Source organism: Sarcophilus harrisii, chromosome 1 (genome assembly GCF_902635505.1).
Source record: "Sarcophilus harrisii chromosome 1, mSarHar1.11, whole genome shotgun sequence".
Lineage (NCBI taxonomy): Eukaryota > Metazoa > Chordata > Mammalia > Dasyuromorphia > Dasyuridae > Sarcophilus > Sarcophilus harrisii.
In genome coordinates, this window is record NC_045426.1 from 662,117,529 (window position 1) to 662,143,837 (window position 26,309).

Below are 26,309 nucleotides of genomic sequence, written 5' to 3' on the forward strand. Positions count from 1 at the left end.
TAAGTACAGAGCACCAGGAATTTATTACACCCGCCTTCCCCAAAGCCAAGCAATAGCCAAGGCCTAGGCAGCAGCCCCCCTTGCCTTCTCCACTCATGGTCCTCAAGGCCTGTCTGGGCAGTGAGACCCAGAACAGAGGCAGGCCCAGGGCATCAACCCTCCAGCCAAGTCCCCTGTGGCTGATCCACGGCTGGGATCAGAGGGGAGGGGAGAGGAGGCCCAAATGTAAGAGTGTGGGCAAAAGAGGCCGTGCCAACCAGGGAGGCCCCCCCCCCCCCCCCCGGATCACCAAACTCTGGGTCCTGGGGCCCTGGCTGAAAAACAGCTTCCCAGGAGAGCTACTGTGAGCCAGGCCCTAGAGCAAGAGGAGAGGCCCAGGGCCCTGCAGCTTCACCCTCCATGCAAGTGATAACAAGTCTGCAAAAAAGGCACCACAGGAAGACACATACAATTTAAAAACCAAACACCCCCCCCAAAAAAGTAGGGGCTCAGGGTTACTATATGTGGTTTTTTTTTTTTTATTTATTCTCTAGGAGATGAAGAATGGAGCTGCCCTTTTGCAGGGATGGGGATGGGGGCAAACATACACACACACACACACACACACACACATACATACACCACACACACACACACATACTATAGAGAAACTATAGTCCTAATATGGGGAATAATGGAAAGCACCCCCAGCCTGCTGGCCACATTAATTCACAGGACGGCCATCTTCCCTTGGGTCTGGATTGGACACTCAGACCGGCCTGGGGAATGGCTCACTGGCTAGGGATATGGAGAGGTTGGGAAGGGGCAGGGCGGACATCTCTAACTACACAAATTGATCATTTGAGAAGAGCTAGATCCTAAAGAGAATCTAACTCAAATTTGGTTTCTTTTTAGACCAAAATAGACCCACTCCTACACCCTCCCCAACCCTTCCTCAAAAGAAAAAAAAAAATCTTAAAAAAATATGATAATAATGATAAAATACTGCCTGCCAGCCTGCTTCCCTCTGGGACAGATGGTACTGATCTGGGAAGGGTGGCTCACTCCCTGAACTCTCTCCTGCTCAATGAACAGCCCCCAGCCCCAGCCCAGACCCCTGGGTCACAGCAAACTAGGGTTGTAAACATCCATGAGGCTTAGACTGGAGGGAGTGTCCAGAGCTTCCTCTGAAAGGATCTGGGGGGAAACACCCCAGGAAAATCTTTCAGGGATCCTCTTTCCAAAGAAAAAAGGCTGAAGGATTAAAGGGAAGAGGAATGAGAGACTTTCAGGTCAGGGGTGAAAACCACACACACACACACACACAAAAAAAAAAAAAATCAGGACTTCTGAAGTACCTTGTAAAAAGAAAATTAAAACACCAGAAGCAAACCCCAGATCTAAGCAAAGTGGGCCAGGCAGTTAAGGGAAGATTAAAAAAACCATGATAACAATGATAATCAACAAATCTGGGACCATGCTGCCCAAGGGTCAACAAGTCCTCTTCCCATCCCCCACCCCCAAGGGAGGGAGATAAGAGAAGGAGCATCCTGGCCCCTGGGTGAGGAAGAACGAGGGGTGCCATCAGCTCCTCTGTTCGAGGTAGGCAGACAGAAGCTGCTCCGGAGGCAAGAAGTCGGTGTGTTTGTTGCTCACCTTCATCTGCCGTCTACCCTCAAAGTCGGAACCTTCCAGAAAGGGATACAAAGGGGCACAGAGAATTAGAAACATCCTGAGCAATCACCAGTGGAGACACGGGGCACAGAATGGGGAGATCCAGGATTCTGTCCTGGATTCTCAGAATTCTGAGGATACTAAGACTTTTAAGAATTACAGCGGAAAGGGGTCCTCAATCATCCTCTTATCTCATTGTCCATAATATACACGAATCCCTCAAGCAACATCTTACAGGAGTTCATGTAACTTCAGTTGGAATATCTCCAGAAAACAGGGAGCTCACCCCAACTGGGGACACCATCTCGACTTGATCTGGATGGGATCACACTTAACCTAGCTCCATCTTCAGAAGTCAACTGTACTCCCCCTCTGGACAATATGAGAAAGAGAAATGGCCCCTCCCAAGATTATAAGAATAGCATTCTGCTTTTATAGCTCTCTTCTTATTCCTAGCAAACAAGCTTCTCAGAAATCTCCCTTCTTTTCCATGTGCCATACTCAGAATGCGCTCCCCTCCTTCTCCCAGAATGCTTACCTTAACAACGCTCTCCCTTCCACCGTGTCTTCCTCTACTCTCTCCCCACCTTCTTCTCCCTCCTCAAATATTCCTAGAATTCTCTGCCAGAGCTTGCCTTCTTACTCCCCATTCTATATTCTACTTATCTATGATTATATGCTGTAGCTAGTGCTGAGCCCATCCCAGTCCAATACAAGGTCTGGGAAGAAAGGAACTGCTCATTTTCCCCTGTAGGTCTGGCTTCTAGACCAGTGATCTCAATTCAACTATCAGCCTGAAAATAATGGACAAGAGAGTAACTGTTTACAGATCAGGGCTGAGGGGAGAGGGCTGTCTTAGAATAAGGAATATGAGAATTGGGGGGGATCTAGAGATCACCTCATCCAACTGCTTCGTTTCACAGACTGGTAAACTGAGGAACAAAACAGATTGAATAACTTGACCAAGGTTAAAGTGCAACTCCATGGCAGAGAACCTGGGGCTCTTCCTTCTGGACCATGCTTTCTGACTCATTTAAGGCAGATCTTCCCCTCCTCCACCCTGATTCAGATCCTCCAGGCTGAGCCTGACAGACCACCCCCCTTACTGCAAGAACTAGAATCCCCCTCACCCCTCCTTCTTCTATCTACCCACCCCGTAGTCATAGAGACCGCTTCCCTATGTCAGGTTGTCATGACAGCCTGCTCCTTGGTTACTCAGGAGAAAAGAAAGCCCTGCTGAACACAGCTGGTCTATGTGGATGGCCCCCACTGTCCTCCAGGAGGCTAAGTGCCTTCTGCCCCCTAATTTCCCCTCCAGGCCATTAGAGAGAACACTTAAGCCTTTTAATGAGTGCAGCTTCATTAAGCTAAAGAATAAGCAGGGCCTGAGTGCTCCCTTGTGGCCCCAGTCAGCCCTCTCCAGTTCCCCCCTTCCAACAGGCTTCAATTATCCAAATCCAGGTCTGGGGCTGCACCCCCCAGCCTCAGACTCGGTGGTCTTCCTTGGGCTGTTTCCATGGAACATCCAAGCTAGTAAGGGCCAGAAAACAGAGACATGAGTTGATTCTGATCCAGCTGCCACTAATTATCTGTGGGACGTTGCTCCCCCTCTCTGGGCCTCCATTTCTTGGCCTAGATGGGGATGAAGCCTTAGAGGTTTTACTTCCTTCAGGGAGCAGACTGGTAAAGCTTGAGGGTCTCTAGTCTCCTAAGGGTTTCCCATAAGTCGATGCAGGGCAGATATGGGGCAGAACAAAGTCCACAGAAAGCACTCACTGGCAGAGACCAGGTCCATGTACTGGCAGAGGGCATGAAGCAAGAGCCTCTCAAAGCTAGGAGGAAGAACAACAAAGGGTTGGCAAGAGTGGGGACAGAGAACTGGGCTCTCCTGCCCACCAGTCCTGGATAGAATCAAAAAGTCACCAAAGTGTATTCTGAAAAGGCACAACCTCTGCCTGGACAGAAACTCAGCATCCCCACCCCCTAAATCCCTGCCTGAGGGAACCTGGGGCCAACCCAAACCCACCGGTCCCCCTGCCTCCCAAGGGAGAAATCACACTGGCCTTGGCCCCAAAAGGGAAAGGGGAAATCAGGCCAAGGAGAATAGATTGGGGGCGGGGAGAGTAGGGGCTGGTCTCTAGCCATGTCTTGGGGAAAGGGCCGAAGGCTCACCTGCTGTCCATCATGGCTGTGTAGACAGATCGAGGGGTGACAGAGAAAAACCTCAGGAGCTTTCCTTCCAGACCCTCTAGTGTGTCCTGGGAGAGAGAGGGACGAGGTCCCATCAGTCAGGACAAGGATGGTGGGGAAGCCCAATCTTGGGAGGGGCAGAGCTCCCCATCATCACTACCCCTCCCCACAGGGAGGGGAGAACCAGAGAATGTCATCTCCTTCCTGTGTCCCCTGTCAAAGCAGCACCCCACACCCCTCCCACTCTTCTCTTCGAAGCATACCCCAGAAACCTCCGGGCTGGAATATACTACGGGGGTTATCCAGACTAAGTCCTCCCTGATTAAGAAGCCCCTCGCTGAGATAAATGCTCGCGGACTAACTAAAACCAGCCGCAGAACTCACAGGAGCTCCAAGGGCCCCGATGCCTGTCTGTACCCTCAAGAAACAGCAGCTGCCCTGGGCACCGAGTGTCCAAAGACTTAGCGCCATACATGATAAAGGGTACCAGGCTCTGCCATTGGTCTGCTCTCCAGTGGAGCCTCAGTTTCCTCAGCTGTACAACGGGGAGCCTAGCTTTCCCACTGCTAGGTGTAGCTGGAAGGAATGCTAGATTTGGAGGCAAGTGACCTAAGATCAAGCTCTTTCTTCCAGATCCTTCTCCTGTACGCCTCAGGATCCCCCTCCTTAAAATGAGGGAGCTGGGTTAAAGACTATCCTAATCAAATGTAAAATCATTTACAAAATATTACTTGTAAAATGTTTACCACAAAGCCTAACATATAGTAGCTGCTTGATAAATGTTTCCCTCCTTTCTAGATAATGAAGACAACAGAACTTGTTTGTGTATAAACTTATGACCAGCTAAATATATAACGAAATCATATTTGAAGTTTCTTACTTGTATGCAGCTATAATGGAAATAAAGTAATTTTTATGTTAAAAAAAAAAAAAAAAGACCATCCAAAGATCCTTTCTAAATCCGAATATTATAATCTTATGGCTTACTGGGAAGTCTAAGAACCAAAGGACAAAGCCTTGGCAAGTCGGAGTTATGTAAATAGGAGGGGCTGCCAGGCAGGGGGCACAAGGACCGCCCCTCTGACCTCTCGGATGTCAGCCCTGGCGGAAGACAAAGACTCAGGGACAAACAAACGGCGCAGTCCAATTGCCAGGCCTTGGCTGGCTGGCGAGATGCGCCAAGAGGTTCCTTAACCCTCCTGCGAGCTGGTGTCGGTCACAGTGACCTAGCCATGGGAGCCGGGTGACATCTGCACGGCTGCAGCCAAATAGGGGGGAGGGGAGGGAAAAGGCAGCCACCAGCCCCTTCCACGCACACAATCACCTGCACTGAGGCTAAAGCATCTAAAAAGGGGAAGGAAAAACACAGGAGACCTCTGCTTGCCCCAGGAGGGAGGTGCGGGGAATCATGTCAGGGATGGGGGCAGGAAAGGCCTTAGACCACAGAACAAATTGGGAGGCCCTCTTTTGTGTTGTTTAATGTCCGAATCTCTAGTACCCCATTTGGAGTTTTCTTGGGAAAGATACCAGAATTGTTCCTTCTCCAGCTCATTTTACAGATGAGGAAAACTGAGGCAAACAAGGTAAAGTGACTCACCCAGGATCACATAGCTAGTGTCTGAACTCACATTTAATTCAAAAAAGGAGTCTTCCTGAGTCCGGCTGCTATACCACCTAGACCCCTTCCACAACTTCTTTTTACCAATCAGGAAATAATAAGGTCATAGAGGGATCGCAAACAAAAGATGGGATTAGGATTCAAGCAATTTCATCCTAATTACTTAAGGCAGGCAGAGCACAGGAAGTCATAATAATGAATAATAATAATATTATCATCTAACACTCTGATAGGGCTTTTGCGATGTTCTTACAAATATGATCTCCTTTTCATCTTCCCAACAATCCTGGAAGGAAGGTGCCCTTGTTATCCCTATTCTACACAGACAGACAGACAGACAGATGGATAGATAGATATCAAGAGAGAAAAAGAAATAGAAAGAGAGACAGAGACAGAGACAGAGAGAGAGAAAGAGAGAGAGAGAGAGAGAAAGGAAGAAAGAGAGAGAGAAGGAGAGACAGAAGAAAGACAGAGAGAGACACACAGAGACAGAGACAGAGAGACAGACAGACAGAGAGAGAAAGGGAGAAAGAGAGAGAAGGAGAGACAGAGAGAGGAGAGACAGGATCAGATAGAGAGAGAGACAGAGAGAAAGAGACAGAGAGAGAGAGAGAGAAAGAGAGAGAGACAAAGAGAGAGTGTTTCAGCCAGTTAAAGTCACAAAGTAAATAAAGATCTGACTTCAGTTCTTCTGGACTCCAGCTCCAGCACTCTATCACTACCTCCCTGCGCAAAGAGCTTTTCTTAAACCCTTTTTGCACACCAGGTGCTGCAAGGAATGCCAGATAGAGGTCCTTCCCAGCCCTGATATCCTAACAATATTCAACCTAGCTCAGACATTCTGGGGGCCCTCCCTCCTCCGACACCGTATGTTCCAGGGGCCCTTCCAGCTTGGACAGTTTCATGACATAAGTCATCATCACTCACCATGGGGATTCTGCCCCGCTTCAAGGTGCTCCTCAGGCGACGGTTAATCCTCTGGAAGCAGGCCTGGGCGGTGTAAGATGGATCTTCTGGAAAGCAATAGAACTGAGCTAAGCTAAATGGTTCTCCCAACGATTTGACCTCCCCAGGTCCTGCCTCTCCCCTTGCCCAGTCCCAGGAGCTCCCATTCCCAAAGGCTCTTCTCACGTCCCTCCCCCAGCACCCGAGTCCAGAGCCCTGCCTAGTGGGACCTCACAACACCTTTCCGATTATCTTCATTCTTAGCTGGGACCTTCCTTTTCTGCTTTTTTGTAGCTTCTTCCTCCAGGTACAAGAGCACCCGCTCTTGCTCCTCCCCAGACCGATTCATAAAATCGCTCCAGATCTGCAAAAATAGAGGGACGGGCGGCAGGAGAAAATGCCTAAATTAATTCTAGGGACGTTGGCTGGAAGGAGCTGTGTCATTCCCATAAAACCTCTGCCACCCACGGTGGAGGAACAAGGCATCCAGGCCGGAGAGGGCAGGATTTCCCCCCCCACCCACCCACCCAAGGTCTTCAGCCTGGGTACCTGGTCCAACCCTCTGGGCAAGAGGTTGTCCTGACATTGGGCTTGCTTGAAAACTCCCAGGGCCGGAGCAGGGAGGGAAGGGCGGTAGAGGTAGGGAGCTACCATGGAAAGAGGTCTAGTCTCGTTCAGATGTGGGCTGCCACCAGTGTGGGTAACTCACATCATCTCTGGGCCTCTGGGCAAAATGGGGGAAGGGATGAAATGGCCTCTCAGGGCTCTTCCAGCCTAAATCTTAGGACTGAAATTATGGCCTGGCAACAAGACTATATGATGATCAATTCTGATGGATGTGACCTCTTTTCAACAATGAGATGATTCAGGCCACTTCTGATGGTCTTGTGATGAAGAGCCATCTGCACCCAGAGAGAGAGCTGTGGGAACTGAATGTAGTTCACAACATAGTATTTTCATTTTTTTTGTTATTGTTTGCTTCCATTTTGTTTTCTTTCTCATTTTTTTTCCTTTTTGACCCAATTTTCTCACGGAACACGATAATTGTATAAATGTGTACACCTATATTGGATTTAACATATATTTTTAACATTTAACATATACTGGATTACTTGCCATCTACAAGAGGGAGTAGGGTGAAGGGGAGGGGAAATTTGGAACACAAGATTTTGCAAGGGTTAATGTTAAAAAAATTATCCACACATATGCTTTGAAAATAAAAAGCTTTAGGAAAGAAAGAAAGAAAGAAAGAAAGAAAGAAAGAAAGAAAGAAAGAAAGAAAGAAAGAAAGAAAGAAAGAAAGAAAGAAAGAAAGAAAGAAAGAAAGAAAGAAAGAAAGAAAGAAAAAGAAAGAAAGAAAGAAAGAAAGAAAGAAAGAAAGAAAGAAAGAAAGAAAGAAAGAGAAAGAAAAAAAAGAAAAAGAAAGAAAGAAAGAATGAATATATGGCCTGGAAAAGTCATCTAAGTCCAACCCCCTCATTGGTCAAGGGAGGCCCAGGAGAATGACATGCCCAAGGTCACTGAGGTAGCAGGCACTAGTAACAGACCTTGGGGTCCTCCAGGAAATCATTTGTTCCCAATGCCCTGTGAGACGAGCTCTCATTTTTACAGAAGGTTTCCTTTTTATCAGCCCTATCTGCCTTTCTTCAAACCTCCAGAGCCCCTTTTCCTGGTTCTGCCCTGGGGGAGCCAGACAGAACAAGTCTCCTGCTCTATGCAGCCCATCAAATATTGGACCGCAGTTCCCTTTCCTCAAAGTCTTTTTACTTTAGGGGCTAAAAATCCTGATTTCCTTTGACAGATCCTCTGAGTCACCAGTGCCCTCCCCTGGGCAGCCTTTGTTGGGCAAAGGAGAGGGGGACCATTCCCTCCTAGCCCATCAGTAGGGCCCCCCAACAAAGGCTCTCTACACCCACGGCTCCTGGGCCTGCCTCCTTGGGAGAAGGCAACTATCAGAGGCCAGAGCAGGGGCCAGAGCAGGCTCTCTGCTTGGAACAGGTGAAGGGCTGGGGGTGTAGCAGATCGGAGACAGCACAGGACCAAATCCCAACCCAAAGCTCCTGATCCAGAGCCACTGATCTACCCACCCCACCAAGACCTCTCGAAAGCCATGGCGTTCAACACCCTCATTTTCCAGATGAGTTCCGGGGGGGAGAAATGATATGCCAAAAGATCATCCAGGTCAGAGGTGGGATTAGGACCCAGCTCTTTGACGCAAAAGAGTCAACACAATTTTTGCCGTCCTCAATGCCACTGCATTTCTCTGGCCATGGAGATGGCCTAGAGACAACTGTCCACGTTTCCTCTGCAGGGCCTTCTGGGAGATAAGCTGACTGTGCCCTTGGCCAGAACTCATCTGTTTAAAGGGAAGAGATTAGAGCTGTCATCTGCCTCCAGCCTCCCACAATATCTGGCAGTTGACGGTTCTCCACCATACAAGTTCCCATTTGAAAGCCAGGGCTAATTGAGGCTGTGTGGATCAGGAAGGATGGGAGGCAAGAGAAACAAAGACAAAGCACAAGAGACTGTATCGCAGAAGTAGCTACTTCTCGTCACTGTGTATTCTGCAAAAGGAAAGAACTTTTGAGGGGGTGGAGGAATGGAGGGGAGGGAGCCGTGGGATATTATAAGAAGGATCTCACCAGCCATTTCTAAGCCTAAGCATTGACCAGCAAAGAAAGCCTCCAGTCTGCACCCACTCAGATCTGGCTAATCATGGAGGTGGGACCAGCTCCCCACTTGGGCAAGGTTAAACCCCAGCAGAGGGTTACCTAACAAGAAAAAGGGTGGGGATCTTTTCTATGAATTTCAAGGCTGAGCTGGGGGTTGGTTTGTAGGATTAGGATTTTTTGAAATGATCCTAACAAATCAGAAGGTTAGCTTCCACCCTAATGTGCTTATTCAACTTAGAAAAGGCAAGTTTTCTATCTGTCTGTGCGAGTCAGTAAAACAACAACTATAAAAGACTCATGACAACGTGTCGTGTCCCCGTTCCTATCTGAATTCAATCGAAAAACATAGAAACTGTTCACTTGTGCCTTCTCAGTGGGGGCTGGGTGTGAGGGGAGAAAGGGAGAGAATTTGGAACTTAAAAGTTTTAAAAACAAATGAAAAAATTGTTTTACATGTAACTGGAGAACATAAAATATTTTTGGGAAAAGTCCATTCAAACAAGATGGGAAGGAATGGACTTCAATGCAATAGAGTATTACTGGAGAGTCAGGAAGGCCTGAATCCTAATCCTGCCTTTGACACAAGCTGGCTGTGAGACCCTGGGCAAGTCAGCAGCTAGTGAGTACCCTCCGGCAATTCTGCCAGACTAATTGAAGAGCAGGGGCAGATCTGAACTGGTAAAGGAAGTTTCCTTATTGAGAATATTTAAAATTACTGAAATAATAACTACTATTTAAGTACTTTACATGTGATCTCATTGGACCCCACACACACTCTACCGCCTGAAAAGTAGGTGCTATCATTGCCCCCATTTTTCAGCAGCAGACAGAGGTTAAGCATCTTCCCCAAGATCACAAAATAAGAGGAAACATCCCGAAAGTTCCCCCACACTGATGACATCCCAGGTCTGGACCATAAATAACAGGAAAAAACAAAAGGTCCTTTCCTTGTGAGAGGATTATATGATTATACTCATTTTACAGAAGAGGAAACTGAGAAGGAAAAAAAGGGACCAGGATCACACAGCCAGTTAGTATAGGAGCAGCCAAAAAATCACTCCCTGGGATCCCGCCTCCAAGGCCAACCTAGACCATAATAATAACAATCATAATAAAATGATAATGAAAGATAACAACAAAGAAACTAGTTCTAAGCTTTCTGTCCTCCCCAGCTCGGGACAGGAATTATCTAATGAGCTGAGGAGCAGGAGGCAGATAAGGAGGGTGCCAAGGGCAGATAAGGAGGCTGCTACTGAGGGCTGACCTCCACTCCCTTGGAAAGGAGAAAAAAACACTAGCTTTTGATCCTCTACTCTCCCAGAAGGAGAGTCAGCCTCTGAGCCAGCAGGGCAAGGCCTGGGTTCAAGTCCTGTCCCTCAGGGTAGACCTACCCCAGAAGAAAGGGTTCCCTCTGCCAATGACATGGAACCAGATCAGGGCCCTCTCACAGGCCCTCCAGGACATTGTAAACTTGATAGTTAGGCTCTCTCTTCTGAACCCCAGTTCTCTTCTCATCCATTTTTAAAAAAAGGACCAGGGACAATATGGATCTTTGGACCCTTCAGCGCCTATTTACTTGTGTGACCTTGGGAGATGTTAACTTGGGGCCTCAGTTTACCCATCTGAAGATCAGCCAAGATGTCTTCTGAGGTTCCTTTCAGCCTAGATCTGTTAGCATCCCTTCAGGCTGCCATTCTAGGTTCTGGACCTCGTGGGGCCTGTCACACAATGACAGTCTATGGTTCTAGCAACTGAGACTCAGATTTTTTATTTAAGCCCTTCTGTGAACTCTCGAAATCTCAGAATTGGGGAAAAGCCCTGTGGCCATCTAGCTCAACCCCTACCAGGAAGGGGATCCCCTCCCCTCCCAGGATCATCCATCCTTTCCCCAGCAGGCATTATTGCCCCACCTCACAGACCACAAAACAGGTTATTGGCCAAGACTGCTGAGAAAGAGTCAGGGAGGGTAACGGGATATTGCAAAAAGACTTAAGAAGAGGGGATGTGTAAACAAGCAAGCTGAAGGTGGGAAGGGCAGGAGCCCACAGTTGACAAGGATCCAAGGATCCCAGCTCCTGAGATGGGGGGGGGGGAGGCGCTTAGTCTCATCAGTGTCACAGACCTCCACTCCTGGCAGGGCACTGGGGCTTCTCTGGAGTCACATTTGTTGCCTACATTCCCACCAGAAGAAATGCTGTCAGGGTGAGTGAAAATAAAGAGGTGATCTGCCCATCTATGGACCTTCTGAAATCTCACTGGTTCCACAGACCCTGGTTAAGACCCCTGACCCTGGGGGCTCCCAGGGAGACCTAACAGGCTCTGAGGCTTGTGTGCTCCTCCAGGAGCCTGAGCTGGTGCCTCCCCAGCTGGCACCAAGCTCAGATTCCTTCTTCCAGCTCCAAGGTGGAGAGGTCGGCAGAAGTGGGTTCCATGCCAGTGTTACTGACCTTGACTCCTGATCAGATTGCACGGGTCTCATCTTTCCTTTAACCCCTACTCCGTCATGCGCGTCGGTGCCCTCAGAAATGGCTACCGGGGGCCATCCCTCCCCCACTCGTCCCCATAGCAATTTCTATTCCAGGGCCAAAGTTGGCCAGACTAGTTGAGCATCCCCAGGCTATAGATACAGCCCTTAGCTCCTCTGCTGACCCAAGGCAGGAGGACACTAGGGGCTGAGGGCAGGGAAACCCTTCAGAGTAGATGGGGAGACCTTGAATCATAACTGTCAGTGCTAAAAGGGATTTCAAGAGGCTAACAGCCTTCCAACAGGCAAAGTAACTCTATCCCCATTTTGCAGGGCCCAGAGACTGGCTTAACCCAGGGGTCCGCCAGCCCCCAGGAGTCCAACCGTTCCTCTTACCAGATCACGGTCCTCAGAATCCACTTGGCTAATAAACATTAAAGATGTTCTTTCTCCCAAAAACTCTGTGAGGTAGCCAATGACAAGAGTATTAGACCCATTTTACAGATGCCTAAAATTGAGGCTCAGACATGAGAGCCAACCCAGGCTCTCTCAGAATGCCGCTAGACCATGAAGTTAAAACAAGCCATATTCCAAGATGCTCGGCCTCCTGCACAGGGGTCAAGTCCTGGGGGTAGGGACAAAGACACCAGGGGCCTACCTCAATGTAGGTCTCGTTGCTGCAGGCTTTGGCGAAGATGCTGGGAGTAGCAGGAAGGGCCAGGTCCCCATCATCAGGGGAGCACTCAACCCTCTCCATAAGCGTCATCAAATAGTGACCTGTCAAAGGAGAGCCCTTTGAGATTAAAAACAACCCCCCCCCCCCAGACTACCCATCCTTGGGTTTCTCAGCTACCGTTAGGTCAGCAAGTTGGGGCCACACGGGCCAGAGGGGAGACCCTAAAGAGACCCTCTGACCCAACCCCTCTGAAGGGAACAATTCCCAGAGAAGGTTAGCATTCTTAAGCTCGTTTAGAGAACTTAGTCACAGAGCCAGGATTGGACACCAAAGCCAGCGCCTTTTCCCATGATGTCCTACACTAGGGATCTTTCAGATTACATGAGACCAGACCAGAGGGGGAAGAGGGAAGAGGGAAAGGGTAAAACAAGAGAGGAACTCGGAATGATCTGGATGCTCCGATGACTTTGGCAGGCTTCCGAGAAGGAAATTCCCCCCCCCCCAACCCCCCATGGTCTGCTAGACCCAGGGCCCTGATGGGAATCAGCCTGTGAAGAGCAGTGTGGAGGGGGAAGGGTTGGGGAGACCCCTCCATCTTCCTTTCCTCCTCATGCACAGAAAGAAATCCCCTCCCTGCTCTGGGAGCCCCAACAGCTGCCCCCGCCCCACCAAGGTCCCACTCACTGTTCTCCATCTGCTGCAGCCTCTTTCGACCCTTGGCCCTGGGCGTGAGGTCCGAGTTTCTCACCGCCTGGTTGATGAAATACTGCCTCCGCTTGGCGGGGGTGAGACGCTTGGCCCTCGAGCTTGGGAGGTGGGAGTGGTAGTGTCTGTGGGAGCAGAAATAGCCACGAGGTTCTTCTCCCTCCCAACCTGGCCTGGATGCCAGACAAAGGAACCGGGGGTGGGGAGACACGGGGGCAAGAGGCTAGGGGCACGGCTGGGAGATGAAGGGGAAAGGCCTGGCTCAGGGAGAAGCTGTGTGAGATGGGAAAGAGTGCGGCTTGGACACTTTGCTGTGCGATTCTGGTCAAGGACCTTGTCCCTGAGGTTTCCCAACAGTAAGAGATTTGTTAAGTTCAGAGTAAAAATAAATTGGAAAGAAATAATGCAGGGGCATCTGAGTGGTGCAGTGGATAGAGCACCAGCCCTGAAGTCAGGAGGACCTGAGTTCAAATATGGCCTCAGACACTTAATACTTCCTGTGTGATCCTGAGCAAGTCCCTTAACCCCAATTACCTTAGTAATAATAATAATAATAATGCAGACTCCTTGAGGAGAGGGATTGGTTCCTTGTGAACCAAGCATTAATAAATGCTTCTGATGGAGAGAGATGGTCTCTTCTATGGTCCCTTTTCCAGCTCTTACATTTGTGAATCTATGGTTCTGAGGACCTTTGAAGACTTGAGATGTTTAATATATCCTCCCCAAAACTGTTTTTGTTTTTGTTTTCGGAGGCAATCAGGGTTAAGTGACTCACCCGAGGTGATGAAGTAAGTATTTACTCTGGCTGGATTTAAACTCAGATCCTCCTGACTCCAGAGCCTGTGCTCTGCTCACTGTGCCACTTGGTTACTAAGTCTGGGAGGGCCTATCCCCTCTGAGTTCTGGGGTCTCAGCAGAATGAGACCCTGGACCAGGGGGGAGGGAGAAGGACAGTGTGGCCCAGTCAATCCGTTGCTCTGTCACTTTATGCACTGAACCCCCCGGGGCTACCTCTGAGAGGCCTTCAGAGCTAAATCCTGCCACTCAGCCGATTAAATTGTCTTAATTACTCCAATATATTACCATGCAGGGCAGGCAGAGGCCTCCCGGGGCTCCCAGAAGACAGCTCAGAGGAAGCCCAGTGGGGGGGAGGTCCAGGGCCCATTCTGGGCCGGTTGGGGGCCAGGCTAATGGAGGAGATTAGAGGGGAAAGCGGGCTGGGCCCTGGGGAGGCACATGTACGAACATGAGGCTCCTCGCCTCCTCCTCCAAGGCACAGGAGAAAATGCCGCTGAAATCAATTCTGTTCAATAAATGGCATTCTGAGAGACACCAGATACCCAGGACTCGCAAATTCAGAAGCACATGGGGACAGAGCAGTGCAGAGTCCCTGTCAGGTTGCCAGGACAGGGGGTACAAGGCCCAGCCCAACCACAATTTTATGCAGCCTTGGGCCATTCACTTTTCACTGGGTCACAGTTTCCCCGTCTGTAAAATGAGGAGGGTGATCCCCAAGGATCCTCCTGGGGAGGACATTCTGGATTCTAAAGGTCCTCCTGGGGAGGACATTCTGGGTTCTGAGGGGCCCCTTGGGGAGGAGATTCTAGGTTCTGAGGCCCTCTTGGGAAGGACATTCTGGGTTCTTTGGACCCTCCAGGCTCCAACAGTTCTAGGACATTCTAGTTTCTGAGGTCCTCTTGGGAAAGACATTCTGGGTTCTAAAGATCCTCCAAGGAAGGATCCTCCTGGCTGGCTGGGACGTTCAATGCCTCCAAGGCCTACTCATTTAGAATGATCTCTAACCCAGATTTGTTTGGAAAATGGGGTATTTAAGTCAACATTCTATTTCCCTACTTCTGCCCATTCCTACCAAAGGAAATCACTTTTCCTCCCCCCCCCCCCTTTTTTTTTTAAGACAATTCTTTTATTGTTATTGTTATTATTATTATCTTGGCTAGGCAACTGGGCTTAAGTGACTTGCCCAGGGTCACACAGCTAGGAAATGTTAGAGGTCTGAGGCTGAATCTGAACTCAGGTCCTCCTGATTCCAGGTCCAGTGTTCTATTCACTGCACCATCTAACTGCCCCGAGGAAATCACTTTCTAAATGCTAATATTAAATTTCCATTTGGATGAGCCTTGGGTTGCAGAAAATTAGCAGTGAGAGACTCCCCACTTTCCATCACAACATCACCCCACTGAGGTCCCCTGGCATTTCCCTGGCCCCAGCTAGCTGGAAGGTATCCAAGCCACAACTACCCTGAGCCCGAGAGATAAAAGGAGCTGAATCACCCCCAAGAGTCCCGGTGGGGCTGGGAAGCCTGAAAAGAAGGCAAGATCCTTCTGCTGTAAACAAGTCAGGTTCTCTATGGGGGGGAGGGCAGAACCCACTGCCCCCAAAGGCTGAAGGCCAATAAGTTTGTATACCAACCACCATCATTCCAAGGGCCTTGAGAGGCTCCGAGCCTTGCCCAGAGCCCCGGAAAAGCTCTATGGGAACAGAGAGGGATCTGTACACCAGCAGAGGAATGTCCTTATCCTGGTTTGACAACCAAGCCCCTGGGGATCCCATCCGAATTTGGAAATCTTAATGGAATAGAAGGAACCCTAGATTTGGAGACGGTTGGACTTAAGTTCAAACCTGGTTCTGACTCCCTATAGAATCTTGGGCAAATTATTTAACCCTGGGCCTCATTTTCCCCACCTATAAGATGAGGGGCTGGACTACATAAATCAGGAGGGAGACAGAAAGCTAGATTTAGAATTAGGGAGGCTAAATTGTCAGCTCAGAGATGCTAACATGTGATCCAAGAACTAAAAGAAAAAAAATATTTCAACTCCTGCATTTCAATATAATTTATTTCCTTTGTAATCTGAGGTACTTGTTTTCTTTTTCTTTCTTTCTCCCTGCCCTCCCTTAGGGAATTGGAGTTAAGTGACTTGCCCAGGATCATACAACTAGGAAGTATTAAGTGTCTGAGGTCACATTTGAACTCAGGTCCTCCTGACTTCAGGGCTACACCACCTACCTGCCCCAGCTTATGTACTTTTAAAATGCATTTAAAAACATTATTGGGAAGAGGGGCCTAGAGTCAGGAAGAGCTGACTATTCTACTGACTACACTAGCAAGTCACTTAACCCTGTTTGCTTCAGTTTCCCCATGTGTAAAATGAGCTGGAGAAGGAAATGAAACTCCAAGTGAGATCATAAAGACTGAATACTGACAAGCTATGTGTCAGGCACTGTACTAAGCACATTTTATGAATATCATCTCATTTGTCCTCAAAATAATCCTGAGAGATAAGAACTATCATTATCCCCATTTTAACAAATGAAACCGAATCAATGAGAAATTTCAGGATTTGCCCAGGGCCATACAGCCAGGATCAGAGGCAGCATTTGAATTCGGATCTTCCTGACTTCAGACCCAGAACTTTATCCACTTCACCACCTAATTCCACAGGAAGTTGATCCTGAGTTCAAATCCCCTGACACATGCCGGACGTGTGAATGAGTAAGTCATTTAATCTGTCTTTACTTCAAACATACAAGGATTATAGAGTGCAGAGACGATGTCAGCCTTCCTGGTAGATGGAGTTTCCTCACATGGGAATTCCCCAAATTGAGGGATTCACAGGTTTAGATTTGAATATAAATAGGGCACCCCAAAAATCTTGGGGATGGTACAATTTCAAGGTATTAAAGGTTAAAATGTTAAGCTCTTAAAGCTTAAGATTGCCTTATGATTTTGGGGGCACTGTAGAGATGGGACAGCTGAGCTTTAAAAAGGTCAGTGAATTAGCCAAGAGTTAAACAAACAATAAAGAAAGGATGGGGGAAGGGTGTCAAGCTTCCCTATGGTCCAGTCCATCACTCCATCTATGTACACACCTCCCAACCTCATTAGCTTCCTCCTCTCACTCCTTCCCCCAGCCTCTTTCATCACCATGGCCTTCATCTGGCTGCTCTCTGAGCCCCTAGAAAACTCTGGTTTTCCCATTACCCCTTCCTGTCTTAGTTCCCTGCCTAATTCCAACTCTCTTAAGGAGAACCCCAAGACTCTTGCTTTAGCCTTTTTATCTCTACAGCTTGTCCATTTTTACTTGTTGGCCTGTTGTTTCCCCCTTAGTCTATGAGGTCTTTGAAAGCAGGGACTGTTTTTGTCTTTCTTTCCATCCCCTACTCTTAGGATATTACCTAGCACATAGAAGGTTCTCAATAAATGCTAACTGACCAACATCTTAACTCTACTCAAAACCCCTTCCATGGCTCCCTGCTGCATCAAAGTCAAACTCCTCTGCCTAGCATTCAAGGCCCTTCGAAATCAGGAGCTGCCTCCCTCCTTTCCAGCATTAATAAAATGATTTCCCTCACCCAACTCTGCGCTTTCCTAACTTTGGGCCTTGCTCAGGCTATTTCCTAAAAGAGCAGCTTCCTTCTCTAGTCCAGAAATCTCGCCTAACTTTTGAGCCTAGCTCAAAGTATCTTGATTTGTTATGTATCCTAGTGATTAGTGTTCTGTGTATTTTTTCCTCCAAGACTGTGGGTTCCCTAAGGGCAGAGTCTGTGTGTTATTTAAACACTGAATGAGTCTATAGGAGGGGAAGGCCAACTGAGGATTCTACATCCAAAAGATTCCTAATTAGTATATCTGTTATAATGAACTTAGAGGCCCTTATGTAAAAGACCCTAGCAGACCTTCAGGGCCCAGGAATAATAATGGTGATGGTGATGAGGATGGTCATGCACTTTGAACTTTACTATTTGATCCTTACAAATCTGGGAGTTAGAAGCTATTATTATTGCAATTTTACAGATAAGGAAAGTGAGGCAAATAAAGTTTAAGTGATCCACCCAGGATCACACAGCTAATAAGAATCCAGTCTTCCTGACTTCAAGTCCAGTGTTTTATCCATTGGGTCATCAGTAGAGATGACTCTAAAAAGCTCCCTGACCCAGGCTCTAGATAGACTGAGAGAGAAGTGGGGAGGGGGAGGAGAAAATCCATCAGATAAGGTTTGGAGCCTAAAAATTAAACATAATCTCAGGAAAGCAGAGCTTTCTAGGCCACACATATATTCACTACTACCACCACAAACAAAAACAGACATAATGACTTTTCTGCTCCAACTTGGTCTTCTAGCTCTGGAGGTTTGAGACTGGCTCATGATCCTAGAAGGAAACTATACTAAAATCCCCAATCTGAAGACTTTAGCCTCAGCTCTCTTGGAAACCCAGCTTGCTGCTCCCCATAGCAATTCTCCATCCTCATCCCTCTATTAGTCAATCAGCAAGCAGAGACCTGTGATGGAGTCATTGGAAGAGTTCCCAGCCATAGCAGGGGAAGGAGCCCTTGGCTAAAAGAGAAAATCTGAATTAGATTCCCATTTATGCTATTTATAAGCAAATAAAAAGAGTAAGGCAAATCAACCTTTTGGAGCTTCAGTTTCCTCACTGGCTAAAAGAGGGGAGAAGTGGGTGGCAGGGAGAGTGGATCGTCTGAGCAGTCTTTTTCAGCTCTCAAAAGATGACACTAGAACAGTGACCTCTGCCCATTAACACACATTAAATAGGAGAGTTAGGACTCCCAGCCCTGTTATCGACAAGGAAAACTTTTTCCAGGAGGAAAAACTTGGCATATCCTGGGCCCTGAGAAAAGAGACTGCTCCAGGCAGTTGCCAGGAAGCTGGTTAAGTACAATTAGTCACTTCAGGAACTCTGTTTACACTTTATTTCCAAAAGCTCTCAGTCCTTTAGCCAAAGGGCTGAGCCCACAAGTCACAACCATGAACAAGAATTGTAGAAGGGCAGGGACCCAGACAAACAATTAACTTTGGGAATAGAGATATATACAGAAAGGTAATTAAAGGCCAGAAGGATAATTTGCCTGCCCAGCACTGGACAGCAGCCAACGTTGAGTGGAAGGAGGGGGCTCTTGGCTGTTGGCTCACTTAACTGTAGCTGCTTCACAGCACAGCCTTGGAAGCAAGGAGCTTATCAGGGACCCTGCAGAAGCAAAGTCTGGTGATGTTTATTTCCCAGAAATCAATCTCTACCCAGACCCAGTGCACAGTAGCTGTATCCAGGCCCTTTCAAAGTCAAGTCCAACCAGAAATCAAACCCTCTCTGACCCCCAAACACATACACAGACTCCTTTTGGATTCCAAACCCCTTACAAACACTGCCTGTCCCAATGTAGAGATGAGCAACGAGGAAATCCTGACTCATTCAAGATCAAGAGCAAGGCTCCTCATCCAAGACCCCCCCACACACCCTAAACCCCCCCACTTTACAGGGAATATTTTAACACAAGCCCCTTAGAGCCAAATCAGTCAACCTTTAAGATACCCTGACATTCTCTACTCCAAAATACCCAAGACTCTCTCTCTACACTCAGCACCCCACTATCAGGAAGCCAGGCTCACTGCTGACACACTCCACCTTTCCCACAAAAACCTCGGGAGGAAATAGCCCAGAGGCTCAAACCTTTCAATCATGTTTATAAACTAAAATCCCCCAAAGTAGCCAGATACACCTATGGGACCTTGGACAAAACCCCCTTCCATTCTCTGGGTCTCAGTATCCTCAACTATAAACTAGAGCAGGGATCTAAGAACTTTAAAAAATAAACCAAAAAAAGCAACTTTTGATCACAATATTTTAGTCCAGCAAACACATTTCAAATATAATCAGTGTCCTTTAAAATCTTATGCATTTAAAGACTGAGAAAGTTCAAAGACCATAACAGAGTGAATATCAAGACAGGCAAAAAAATGAAGAGAACTTCTGGGCTTTACATTTTATCAAAGACCCCTTCCAACTCGGATACCGTATGTTCTACGTTCTAAGGGTTCCGGGTCTGGTACCTTCCATGTTCTACCCCTCATCCATCCTTTCGCCCTGGCTCTGGCCTTCCATGACTCTCTACTTTAGCCATGAATGGATGAAAAAAGTTAGAGAAGAAACATAGAGATCCCAGAAGGTAGAAGGGTTCGGGAGGAAGGAGGCAGGATTAAGTGTGAGTAGGGCTGAGTGAAAGGGAAAGATTGAAGAGAGAGGAAGTAGTTGGTACAGGAGCAGGACCTTCCTTCCTCATCCTCAGAAAAGTGGGAGGGGGCCAGGGTTGAGGGAAACACCTGGGCCCAAAGGAGATCTGCCGGGGGCTGAGCTGAGGAAGGGTGGTAGCAGGTGCATGCCTAAATTAGAGGAAGGATATTTATTTACCCGAAGAGTAAAGGCCTGAGTAAGGTAAGAAAGACCAATTCGGTGTTAGAGGGAGGCAGAGCCGAGCTGATAGTAAATCTTAGACCAGAGGACGACGGGCCAGAGCTAGGGGAAAGTGTCCTAGGAAGGCCGAGTCAATCTAGGAGGGCCAAGTCAGTCCTAGGAGAGCCAGAAACAAACAAAGGAGATTGCAGGATGATCGATGGGGTCCAGAGTTAGCCTGAGGGTAAATCCTAATGTAGCCCAGGACTTGAGACAGATGGAGAAAAAATGAGAGTCAGAGGGTCAGGGAGGACCAGAGCAAAACTGGGGTTAGGGGAGTTCCGGAGCAAACCCAAAAGCCAGAAGTCTGGAAGCAAATTGGGATAAGCGGGGAGCTTCAGAAGTAGGGCTAGAGAATCCGAGGTACACCAAAGGTAAATTCTGCTCCGAGGGGTCCCAGCCAGCCAGTAGTTAAATTCTTAGATCAGTTAGCAGAAAGGACTCGATCCCGGCTTAAGAGGGAACCCGAACCAGCCTGTGGTTAATGACTCAAATCAGTGAGACAAGAAAGGACCAGAGCCTGCCAAGGCTCGATCTCGGGGTCAGAGAAGACCCGAGTCGGCCCATTGTTAAAGCACCCATCCCGGGGTCGGACCAGGGGCGTTACGCGGGTGGGTGGGGTGGGCTCGGTGGGGCCTGGGCCCCGGCGCTCACAGGTAGGGCTCCCCTCCGGGCGGCGCTCCTGGGGGGGCCGCCGCTCCTCCTCCGCCTGCTCCTCCTCCCCCGTCCGCCGCCGGGGCCGCCGCCGGGGTCCCGGCTCCGGGAGCCGCCGCCTCGGCCGACTTGCCCTCCACGCTCTTCAGCACCACCATAGCGAGCAGCGCCGCCGCCGCCGCCGAGCCCCTAACCCTTAAAGGGGAAGCGGCCCCGGCCCCGGGGCAGGAAGTGACGGGAGCGGGGCGGCCGCGGCTCAACTCCCGTCGGCTCCGCCCAGCCCGGGGCTGGGACCAGAGGCGGAGGCGGCGGGGACACGCCCGGAGCTCCCGGGGCTCGCTCCTCCCCCGGCCCCCCTCTTTAGCTGGGGGAGAAGGGAGAGGAGAGAGGGGAACACCGGGCCGGCGGCCCGGGAGGGGCCGGCGGCCCGGGAGGGGCTGGCCTTTCCCACTCGAGCTGGTTCTTAGCGTCGTCCCCACAAATCCCCTCCTCTCCATCCCCAGTTAGGCCACTCCGTTGGGCTCGGCCGCTTCCACCGAGGTGACCTTGGACCAAGTCACTTTCCCTCTCGGGGTCTCGGTTTCTTCATCTGAAAAATTAGAGAGGCGGGACTACGTTAGTCTCTGAGAGCTGTTCCAGGGGGGCTCTCTGGGAATCCAGCCCGATCTGGAGAGAGCGGGGGTCTCCAAACCTGATCCGCTCCTCTTAGGGCGCCCCAGACCTTTTCGGGAGATCTGTGAGGTCGCTGCTTTCCTAATATACTAAAAACCTTTTCGTTCCTGCGGGGGCAAATGCCGCCAGATCGGGCCCACACAAACAAAAGCTCTCTGGTAGGAGGCGCGCAGTTTGTGGAAGAGTGAAGGAGTCCCAAGGCCAACAAGAATACACGGCGCTACCACTCCAATTCAGCCTCATCCCACAATCATTTGCAAGTGTGTCAGACGTTGGGCAAAGACCAAAACATGAAAGCAATCTTTCCACTATAGGAGCCTATATAGCCATGCGCACAGACATCTAAATTCAATGAATCTATAAAATAGAAATAAATTTTTGAGGGGGAAAACACAAACAATTGGGGGAATCAGGAAAGTTTCTTAGAGAAGACCGCACAGTGATGTGTTAGTAAATGTTCAATAATGTTATGCCACGGTTCTCTTTTATTGTCCTGATTCAGTTTCCCTAATTATCCTGACCCAGTCCTGCCTCAGGTTCCCTAAGTGTTCTGCCTCAGTTTATAATTGTCCTGCGACACCGCCTCTCTCTTTTAATCAGAATATTTGATAAGGATAAAAGATCTTATGTTTTAGAATATCAGAATGCCTCTCCCCATCCCAAGCTCTCAGAATATCAGATACCGTCTTATCAATATGACTCTCCCCATCTCCTGGGTACCTCCCCCTATTATATCACCACCACCCCAGGCTCACCCCACCCTGTCAGAATTCCTTTCTGGCTCTCAGCACCGGGACTCCGCCCCTGCCTCAGTCTTCCCCCTGAGTCTGAGCCACGTGCATATAGGTCATTGCGAACTCTCATGGTTTGCTGGATTCTTGGAGACGATAGTCTCATTCAGCCCTGGGACCAAACCATGGATCCATTTGGTCCCAGTATATCTCTCCCTTTTAAATAAATTATCAAATACTCTTTAATCTCTACTTGCCTCAGTTTCTCCAACATTACAATAACTGGCTCTAAAAAAGAAGAAAGAAAGGAAGGAAGGAAGGAAGAGAGGGAGGGAGGAAAGGAGGAAAGGAAAGAGAAAGGGAGGAAAGGAGGGAAGAATGGAGGGAGAGAAGGAGGGAAGGAGGAAGGAAAGAAAGGAAAGAGAGAAGGAAAAAAGGAAGGGAGGAGAGAAGGAAGGAAGGAAGAAAAGAAAGAGGGACATATTGTTGAGACGTTTTACTCTTTGTGACCTCATCTGGGACTTGCCTAGGATCACACATTTGTAATATCTGAAATCAGATTTGAACTCAGGCTTCCTGATATTCTTTCCACTGCCTCATACTTTTAAATTTAGTCGACATTATTCACATTTTCTCCATTACTTTCTTAAGTCTAGACAATCAACAAACAACAAATCAAGCCCTAAATTTTAGTGTTTGCCAGTATCCACGATTAACTACTCATACTGTTACTTTAGTAATTGGTAGAAACCAGATCAGTATCCCCATTTTACAGATAGGGAAATTGAGACTGAGAAGTTAAATTACTTCTCCGGGATTAGATCCTAACTCTAGTTCCAACACTCTACCCATCACACTACCCAACTGCATTTTAGAAAAACATAAGTACTGACCGATATGCCTCCACAAGCTATGTACAAAAAAATCTTTAAGATCTAAAGATTTCTCTGTTATTTGGTGGCTTTTACTGCCAGTTTGTAAAGAATCTTGCTACTGTTGCTAATCAGATTAGTAGTTCTCAAAGTGTGGTTCAGAGAATCTTAGGGGTCTCTGAAACCCTTTCAGAAGATGTACAAATTCAAATTTAGTTTTTTTTCTAATGTGGTAAATATCTAAAAAATTATAATCCACATAATTAAAAAGGCTTTGGACAGATGTTCAATAATTTTTAATAGTATAAAGCTGCTGAGAACAAGAGTTTGAGAACTCCTGTGCTAAATGGATCTCATTTGCAGATGTATGATTAGAGAGAAGCAAAAAGAGAAAGGGAAGAAAAGTCAGATGACCCTGAGCTCTTAATCTACTTGAAGGTTGTTTCATGAAAATGGCTGAGCTTATAAAGATTTGACCGCCTGCCTCTTGTTGCCTAAATGTTGGTGAATGCATTTCTCCTTCCCATAGATCTTAGCTTAGAAGACTTGGGAAAAGTTTTCTGAGAAGAAACAATGGTCACTAGAAACCCATCGGATTTGCCAGGTAAGGACCATAGCCAAACTTGGAGCTGGAGAAAGGGGCATGTTTTAAAACCTTCTGCCCAGTGGAGTCCTATACCTAAGAGTGATCAACATGATCCATGGCATGAATACAGCACAAGCCAGGAATCCAGGGGAGCCAAGCTAGAAACTCTAAAGTATTCATGACTTAGCCTGGCACTCAAGGCCTTCCTTAAATTAGCTTGAATCCCCCTTTCCAGCTTCTTCCCATCCCCTCAGCCCCCTATCACTCTTCCAACACAGGACAACATCTTTTATAGTTGGTTGTTTGGGATAGCCAAAGAAATGATTGTATTTGATTCTGGTATTGAGTTCTGAAGAGGATCTATGTTAGAATGGGATCTCCAAAATGGTTTTTCTCAGGCTAGACCAAACACAGCAGACTCAAAAGCTCTACCCACCCATGGTCTTTAGTTTCATTAAGATAACCTAGTAAATTTGAACCACTCTGTCCTATATATGAGCCACAGAGATTTTCTGTGTCTCTAGCACAAAAAACACTAGGTCTGAATCCTAGCATACATTTGCACACTTTGTATTCCATTTCCCTTTGTGATTATATGCCTTAAAGTCTGTGTAAGTTTAGCCAAGGGGAAAAAAAGGAATCCGTGTGAGAAGGGACCTTAAAGACTATCTAGTTCAATCCATACATAAAAAGCCATTGCCTGTACAATATCACTAAGAAGTGGTCATCTAGCCCCTGCCTGAAGACCTGCAATGAGATATCAACCTCCCTAGGCGATCTATCCCACTTTGTTAATTGTTGGGAAGTTCTTCCTTATGTCAAACCTAATTCTGGCTCTGCATCTTTCTCCCATTGTTCTGGGCTCTGTATCTTGGGATCTAGATGGATAAAGCTAATATCTCTTCTATAAAACAATCCTTTAGGATCTATGAGAGAAAATGCTATTCATTCTCAGAGAAAGAGATGGCAAATAGAAACATGTATATTACATATGTGTTTGAGTATATATGTAAGTTTATAAATATCTAGATGTATGTATATACACACACATACATAAACATGTTTAATTGTAGTCTTCTTTAGGATGCTGGGGGAGGGAAGGGAAAAAATAAAGAAGTACACAACAGAGAACAAAAGAAAATCTACAATGAAGCAAAGAAAAGCTGGGTAGCTTTAAAAACAATAAGTAGTATTTCTTATACAGGTTTTCTTGAAATGAAAATTTATTGTTCTATATTGGATCCTCTCTTATGTTCTGTTATATACATAGAAATGTTCTTTTTCTGTTTCTGTTTTGTATTTAAGTTTAAAATGAATTTAAAGTTTACCAAAAAACCCAAGAATCTTTCAAAAACTTGAAGAGCTAAGTTGTCTCCTTAAACTAAATATCTCCAATTCCTTTAACCAATCCTCAAAGGTTTCACTATCCTATCACCCTCCTCTGGACACTCTTATGAAAACCCTTCTTAAAATGACCAGTAGGATGATTTCAGAAAGGCCTGGAGAGATTTACATGAACTGATGCTGAGTGAAATGAGCAGGACCAGGAGATCATTATACACTTCAACAACAATATTATATGATGATCAATTCTGATGTATGTGGCCCTCTTCAACCATAAGATGAACCAAATCAGTTCCATTTGTTAAATAATGAAGAGAACCAGCTACACCCAGCAAAAGAACTCTGGGAAATGAATGTGAACCACAACGTAACATTTCCACTCCCTGAATTTTTGATTTCCTTCTCATGTTAATTTTACCTAATTTCTAAGTCTGATTTTTCATGTGCAGCAAAATAACTGTATGGATATGTATACATATATTGTATTTAACATATACTTTAACATGTTTAACATGTATTGGTCTACCTGCCATCTTGGGAGAGAATTGGGGGAAGGAGGGGAAAAATTGGACCAGAAGGTTTTGCAAGGATCAATGCTGAAAAAATTACCCATGCATATATCTTGTAAATAAAAAGTTATAATAATAATAATAATAATAAAAACCCTTCTTAAACTGTAGTGTTCTGAACTAAACATGATACTCTTGATGGGGGCACATCCAGAGCAGACTATAGTAGAATTTTCAATTCTCTATTCCTGGACTATATGTTTTTTTAACGCCACAACTCAAGAACACATTAGTCTTTTTGACTTCCATATCTGCCAACTCATTGTCACTGTCATTGTCAACTCATTGGGTTTGCAGTCCCCTGAGACCTTAAGATCTTTTCCAGAAAAACTTCTGTCTAGTAGTGATAGATAGTAATATTTCCCTCATCTTTTATTTGTGAGATTGATTTTTTAACCCTAGTGTAACAATTTACATTTGTCCCTATAACAGTTCATCGTAACTGATTATGTCAAATGTTTTGTTCAATCTAAACAAATTATACTTACAAAGTTGCCCTGTTTTTCCAGTCTAGTAAGGCTGCCCCAAAAAAGGGACATTAGTCAGTCTGGCGTGACCTATTCTTGATGAAACCCTGCTGGCTTTTTGTGACTGTTGTTTCCTTTTCTAAATAATTTCTAGCCAGCAAGACATCTTAGTCTGAGAAGACAGATAATGAAATCTCTTTCTCTTCTCCCCAGTGGTAGAGGACT

General features: G+C 47.1%; 1 protein-coding gene and 1 long non-coding RNA gene across 2 annotated transcripts; one reads left to right on the forward strand and one right to left on the reverse strand.

Annotated features, from left to right (window-relative positions):
- R3HDM4 (R3H domain containing 4) lies at positions 1-21,355 on the reverse strand. The gene is made up of 8 exons (XM_031948007.1): positions 20,844-21,355; positions 12,903-13,048; positions 12,201-12,319; positions 6,647-6,770; positions 6,389-6,474; positions 3,826-3,911; positions 3,430-3,485; positions 1-1,667 (listed from the first exon to the last, which is right to left on the reverse strand). Exons 1-8 carry the CDS (start codon positions 21,338-21,340, stop codon positions 1,564-1,566), a joined length of 1,218 nt encoding a protein of 405 aa, XP_031803867.1. The 5' UTR covers positions 21,341-21,355; the 3' UTR covers positions 1-1,563.
- On the forward strand, positions 20,085-25,246 carry LOC116420785. Its single transcript, XR_004231232.1, has 3 exons — positions 20,085-20,171; positions 23,648-23,722; positions 25,122-25,246. It is a non-coding gene; the product is annotated as an uncharacterized LOC116420785 (long non-coding RNA).
- The last annotated feature ends 1,063 nt before the right edge of the window (positions 25,247-26,309 follow it).

Bases quoted from the DNA above. Each gene is read 5' to 3' on its own strand.
- R3HDM4 (XM_031948007.1), bottom strand. From the start codon at position 21,340: ATGGAGAGGAGGGGATTTGTGGGGACGACGCTAAGAACCAGCTCGAGT. The intron at 13,049-20,843 runs GTGAGCGCCGGG...CTGCTCCCACAG, and splicing joins CCCGGAGGGGAGCCCTACCT to ACACTACCACTCCCACCTCC. The intron at 6,771-12,200 runs GTAGGCCCCTGG...CTATTTTTGCAG, and splicing joins GCAACGAGACCTACATTGAG to ATCTGGAGCGATTTTATGAA.